Source organism: Apium graveolens, chromosome 2 (genome assembly GCF_009905375.1).
Source record: "Apium graveolens cultivar Ventura chromosome 2, ASM990537v1, whole genome shotgun sequence".
Classification (NCBI taxonomy): domain Eukaryota; kingdom Viridiplantae; phylum Streptophyta; class Magnoliopsida; order Apiales; family Apiaceae; genus Apium; species Apium graveolens.
Window position 1 is genome coordinate 47,109,618 of NC_133648.1, and position 6,862 is coordinate 47,116,479.

Genomic DNA, 6,862 nt, shown 5'->3' on the forward strand with positions numbered 1-6,862 from the left:
AGAGTGACAAGGACAAGGCCAAGAAACCCAAGGCAAACAAACCACGCTGGTCTTGTGGGCAGGTTGGGCACTGGAGTAAGGACTGCCCTACGAAGAAAGCGAAGAAAACCGAGGTAGCGCAAGCAAATGTTGTGCTTGGAACCGCAAGTGGGCCTGTAGTGAACATGGTTGTTGGTGAGGCTACGGCTTCTGAAACCGACGTTGACCGGTATGTATCCTACAACCCTGTGATATTTTCTACCTATCTGTCAAATGAATGGTTGATAGATACTGGAGCTAATGTACATATTTGTGCTGATATTAGTTTATTTGTATCTTATCAACAGAGTCATAGCCTGACTGTGAAGATGGGGAATGCTAGTGTTGCTCAAGTACATGGAGTTGGAAACGTGGATCTGAAGTTCCCTTCAGGACGTATTCTATCTCTGACGAGAGTGCATCATGTTCCCAACATGCGTAGAAATATAATAAGTGGAAGCTGTTTAGTTTCTAGTGGTTTTGAAATTTCGTTCAAGTGTAATAAAGTAGTTCTTATTCACACTGGTACATTCTTTGGCAAGGGTTACTTGTCAAATGGTTTATTTGTTATTAATGCGGATCCCGTTTTGGGAAATTTGAATAATAATGTTATTCCTACTGTTAACTGTATTGAATCCTCAAATATATGGCATGCTAGACTAGGTCATTTAAACTTTGGTGCTCTTAAGAACATGATGAACTTAGAGTTGATTCCAAAATATACCATAGAAAAGAATTCTAAATGTCAAGTATGTGTGTCTGCTAAACAGATAAGGAAACCTTTTCATAACGTTGTTAGGGATTCAGACTTGTTAGATTTAGTACACACTGATATTTGTGAATTTGGTGGTGTGTTGACCAAGGACCAGTTTAGATACTTCATTACTTTTATAGATGATAGTAGTAGATACTGTTATGTTTATTTACTTAGACATAAGGATGAAGCACTTAGTAAATTCATTATATATAAAACTGAAGTAGAAAAACAAACTAGTAAGTTACTTAAAAGGTTGAGATCTGATAGAGGTGGTGAGTATACGAGTAATGCTTTTAATGAATTTTGTGCAAACAATGGTATAGTTCATGAAGTTACTCCACCATACACACCAGAGTCTAATGGGGTTGCTGAGCGAAAGAACAGAACATTTAAAGATATGATTAATAGTATGCTTATTAACTCTGGGTTGCCTAAATATATGTGGGGAGAGGCTCTAAATACGGCTTGCCATATTTTGAATAGAGTTCCTCTGAAACACATGGATAAAACACCCTTGGAGTTATGGAAAGGCAGGATGACTAGTCTTAAGTATCTTCGTGTGTGGGGGTGCCTTGCTAAGGTGCTTGTTCCTGAACACAAGAGAAAGAAACTAGGTCCAAAGACTGTTGACTGTATCTTTCTGGGCTATCTTGAAACCACTACAGCTATGAGATTTTTAGTGTTAAAATCTGACATAGATGGTATAGTGGCAAACACGATAGTTGAATTTCGAGATGCGACATTCTTTGAGGATGTCTACCCTATGAAGACTGGAATACCTGAAACGACTTCTGAGGAAGATCCTACTCACACATCAAGTTCTATTCCTGATCATGTGAAAAAGATGACAAATGTGGGGGCGGAACCTAGTAGTAGCTCTAGTCCTAAGGAACTAGAGGAACCAAGGAGAAGTAAGCGTGCAAAGATAGTCAAGGATTTTGGAGGTGATTTCATCACTTACAATATCGAGGACGAACCTTTAACTTTCCGGCAAGCTATGGATTCTTCTGAGTCAAGGCACTGGAAGGGCGCTGTCAAGAGTGAAATTGACTCTATTGTTTCTAATGGAACATGGGAGTTGGTTGATCTCCCTCCTGGGTGTTCTACTATTGGGTGCAAATGGGTCTTTAAAAGGAAGTTGAACCCTGACGGCTCAATAGATAAGTACAAAGCTAGACTGGTAGCTAAGGGTTTTAAGCAAAAGGAAGGAATTGATTATTTTGATACATACTCTCTGGTTGCAAGAATGGTAACAATCTGAATGCTTATAGCATTGGCTTCAGTCCATGGTCTTATCATCCATCAGATGGATGTAAAGACGGCTTTTCTTCATGGTGAACTTGAGGAAGAAATTTATATGGATCAGCCTGATGGATTTGTTGCATCAGGCAATGGAAGGAAAGTATGTAAGTTGATCAAGTCCATCTATGGCTTGAAACAAGCTCCCAGAGATTGGCATAAAAAGTTTGATGAAACTATATTGCCTTTCAGTTATAAGATTAATGAAAGTGATAAGTGTGTCTACACTAAAGTTAAAGGTAATGAGTGTGTTATTTTGTGCCTATATGTGGATGACATTTTATTGTTTGGAACTAATATTGAGATTATTAACGAGACTAAAGAATTCTTGAAAAGGCATTTTGAAATGAAGGATATGGGTGAGGCAAGTGTGATTCTTGGAATCAAACTGATTCAGTCCACTGAAGGAATAACCTTGACTCAATCTCATTATATAGAGAAATCTATACTTGAGAAATATGGTTATTCACAGTGTAGAATCGCTAGTACACCTTATGATTCGAAAGTTGCCCTTGTCAAGAATACTTCAGGAGTGCCTGTGTCTCAGTTAAGGTATTCTCAGATTATTGGGAGCTTGCAGTATCTTGCTAACTGCACTAGACCAGATATTTCATATTCTGTGTCTAAATTGGCTAGATATACAAGCTGTCCAAATAGAACTCATTGGGATGCTCTTGATAGAGTACTTAGATATCTAAAAGGCACAATGTACCTTAGTTTACACTACAGGAGATTTCCTGGTGTGCTTGAAGGGTACAGTGATGCAAGTTGGATAGCTAAGAAGTCTGGTTCCAATGGAGTGACTGGATACGTGTTCACCTTGGCTGGTGGAGCAATATCCTGGAAGTCAAGCAGACAGACTATAGTTACTCGGTCTACTTTTGAGGCTGAGTTGTGTGCACTTGATGCCATAGGGACGGAGGCTGAATGGTTATACGGACTTATGTCTGCAATACCTGTAGTAAGCAGACCGCTTCCTGCTATTGCTATTCACTGTGATAGTCGAACAATTATCGACAAGATTAACAGTAAAAAGCATAATTCTAAAACTAAGAGACACATCCAAGTTAGACTCAAGTCTATAAGGGGTTTAGTGACTGATATGATCATAGCTATAGAGTTCATAGGAACTCAGAATAATATAGTTGATCCTCTTACTAAAGGACTGGAACCTGCAGTGGTCCTTAAGTCAAGGTTGGGGATGGGACTGTCAACCCATCATAATTCATCAACAGTGGGAACCCAATACACATGAGAGGAGATCCCTCGAAGTGTATTCAATGGGTAATAACAAGCTGTAAGGATGAGTTGGTAGTACCTTTGCTACATAGATGATACTATAGTATCTGAGTCTATCCCCTGTAAACCTATAGGTACTGACACTGCCAGATTAGCAAGAGTGGTAAAACTCTGAATGGGATCAAGTCATTTGACGAGATAGAGGCAGTATATCTCTGGAGATGCCCAGCTAAGCGAATGTAATTGTGTGGTCGCAATTAGAGGATAGGGTTAATCCTTGAAGCATTCGACGAACAGGATCGAGACATGACCATTAATGTCTCAAAGCCGTAGATTGGCACCATAACCTTTGACTTGTCGTCGTCTATGGAATATGGTTATACTAAACGGATTAAGATTCAAGGTGAAACATTCCATCTGAGTCCGATAGCCATTGAAGTAGAGGAATTAGGAGGGTTCAAACCCGGAAGGGTACCGACTCTGAAAAACAAGTCATGATGGGAAATTGATCGCATTTCTGTATGGATTTGTGGGGGATTGTTAGAAAATTAGGATTTTAGAGCTTAATTTAATTATGTTCTTGATGTTAATCCTAAAATCTAATGATTGGAAATTGTTCAATGATATTTGAACTTAAATTTTCATGTATGGTTTTAAGAATTTTCTTAATGAAATCCATATGAAATGAGAGTTGAAAGTAGCTTGGAAAAGCTTGAAAAAATTTGAGAATATTTGTCCCACATTGAAATAAATAAAGGGGGTTGTGTGCTTTATATGGTATTACCCACATGAGTAGTATACAACTACTAAGGTGTGTGATGGTCCATTGTGTTGTTATGTGCTTCACGCGCACACACACACACGCCCGCCCCGCCACGCACCGCACCGGACCGGACCGGGTCGGGTCGAAGGGCGATTTGGGCGAATGTCTCGGCGTCTCGCGTACGCGAGGCGACCTGGGCGAGGATTTTATTTATTTGAGAATTATTTTAATTCGAATTTATTTATCGGTGACTGAATTATTGGGCTGGGTACTGAAATAGGCTAAGTCACTTTGTTAGTGGGCTTAGTCTAAATACATTGAACCTGCAAATAATCTGATCTGTAACAAGTTCTGATATCAGAATCAAAACTTAAGAACTGATGAATAAAATCAGAATTTAACAAATTCTGATATCAGAATCAAAACTTAAGTACTGATGAATCAAATCAGAACTTAACTTAAGTTCTGATAATAATGTGGGTGTTAATGTGAAAAGCTGTTACAAATAATTTAAATTCAAAATCTGATCAGTTTTGATTTTTTCATTAATGAAGCAGTTTAATTCAGACATTAAGTGTGTTGACAGTTTCATTTTTCCTCTCCTATTAATAGTGGCTAAACTGAATGTATAAGATAACTACACACTACATTCTCTTCTCTTCTCTTCAACCTCTCTGCATTTCTCTCCCACAAGTCCTGAAGTGCTGATATTTTCCGGCGACTGAGGTGCTGGTCGAAGTGGAGCTTTTGTTGCTGCTGTTAACATAAACTACGAGCTGTTTTATCCTGGTGGAGATATTGTGCGCATCCCAAACGCAGCAGGTAGGGGCAATATTCTCTTCAAGAGCAGTCAGGACTTCGAGCAAGGCCTGGTGACTCAGCTGTGATCATTTTCTTGGCATTTTGTATCTGTAAACCTTTATTTCAGTCACTGTTAAAAGCTATGGTTTCGGGTACATCTTTCTTTCTCTCCTCGTTATTTCAGTTACTGATTTTGTTTACCTGCATGTTTTGTTTTGTTAACTGTGGTCTTGGCCTAAACTTGCTAAATTCTTTATACACTTGCTTCTATGTTGCTATATTTGTTAGTGAGATTTACAACACATGTAATGCTTCATCATCTAAATTGTACTTTCCTTGTCATTTCGATACTAGTGTTATCGAATCCAATTATTGAACTATAACCAAAACTAGTGCTGCCAATGGCGTCTGAAAGCACACTCTCGTTGAGCAAGTACTCAGTCTCATTATGATCACTAGTCGAGTCTTTGTCTACCCATGGATGCTCAACCATTGTTTTTAAACCCTCTAGCTCCATTGCTACTTCCTTCATACTTGGTCTTTTGTCCCCCGTCACTTTTAAACACCTTGCTGCCAGCATAGCTACTTGCTTAATCTGCTGAATGTTCTTCTCCTCATGAACTAAATTTTTCTGAATGATACTAGGCATTCCATTGCCAGTCCTAACCGAAGATATGAAGTACGCCGCTAGACTTCTATCTTTTTCTGGTCTGTCGAAGGATATTGCAGGCTCTCCTGTGATAAGCTCTGCTAGAAGCACTCCAAAACTATAAACATCACTCTTCTCAGTTAGTTCGCTTGAATGGAAGTACTCTGGATCCATATATCCAAATGTCCCCTGCACCAATGTAGCTATTTCAGCATGATCTCGAGGCACTAGTTTTGAGGCCCCAAAATCTGCAACTTTTGCAATGAAATTTTCGTCAAGTAGTATGTTGGTGCTTTTGATATCTCGATGAATGATTGGCGGAGAAGCGGCAGAATGCAAGTAAGCAATTGCTCCTGCAATTTCTGCAGCTATTTGTAGGCACAATTCCCACGAAAGATAGGTGCCAATGTCTTTACCATGAATATGGTCGGAGAGGGTGCCATTAGTAATGAACTCATAAACTAGCAAGGGGACTTCCGTCTTCAAGCAACAACCTATCAGTTTTACTATATTGATGTGGTTGGTCCTGGAAAGTATGATCACTTCGTTGATGAACTGTGAATTCTGGCTTTGTTCGCTTAGCTTGGCCTTCTTGATAGCAACTACTATATTATTAGGTGATATCACTCCTTTGTAAACTGTTCCATATCCCCCTCGGCCAATGATTCCACTTTCATCATAGTTACTTGTGGCCATTTTGAGATCTTCTTCAGTAAACAGTCTGGTTGTTTCCGCTAACTCGTTGTCTCTGGAGAGCTCTTCTCTTAGCATAAATCCACCATTTTGTGCAAAAAACTTGTCTTTCTGTTTGATATGCTTTCTTTTTGCCAGCAACCAATATATCCAAGTACTCCCCACAACTAAAACAAACAGGCTCGTGCTCACACCTGTAATTCAAACCATAGTGAACAGTTAATACTATCAATATCTGAGCACTTTTCGCTGGCTGCTTTTTCTCGAAATATTTAAGTGGTACTTTTAGATGCATTGTTAGATTTGGTCAACGTTTCATCGTTGTTTATCCAAGTAGAAAAAAATTGGAATACACTCGTTTTCTTTTCTTTTCCATACTCTGGTTACCAATACCATCAATCTTGTTCCGCACATATGTGGTTTGTTTTCCTCAATTCTCCATTCCTCCTTGAAAATATTCCTTCCAACTAATCAGAGGGTTAAGATTTTTCTCTTTATACTCATGTCCCAAGCAAAAATAATATGTATAGCCATGGAAAATAGGAAGATGATGCTAAATAGAAGGCTATATCATTTATTATCATGGCATCTAGACGTAAGGCTGGCTGGCCCTTATGCTAACAACGTTGGGTTAAGTTTTTCA

The 6,862-nt window shown here is 39.0% G+C and overlaps 1 protein-coding gene across 1 annotated transcript; it reads right to left on the reverse strand.

Moving 5' to 3' along the window:
* Positions 1-5,193: 5,193 nt before the first annotated feature.
* Positions 5,194-6,420, reverse strand: LOC141689207 (wall-associated receptor kinase 5-like). The gene has a single exon (XM_074493418.1). It carries the CDS (start codon positions 6,295-6,297, stop codon positions 5,194-5,196), a length of 1,104 nt encoding a protein of 367 aa, XP_074349519.1. The 5' UTR covers positions 6,298-6,420.
* Positions 6,421-6,862: the final 442 nt, after the last annotated feature.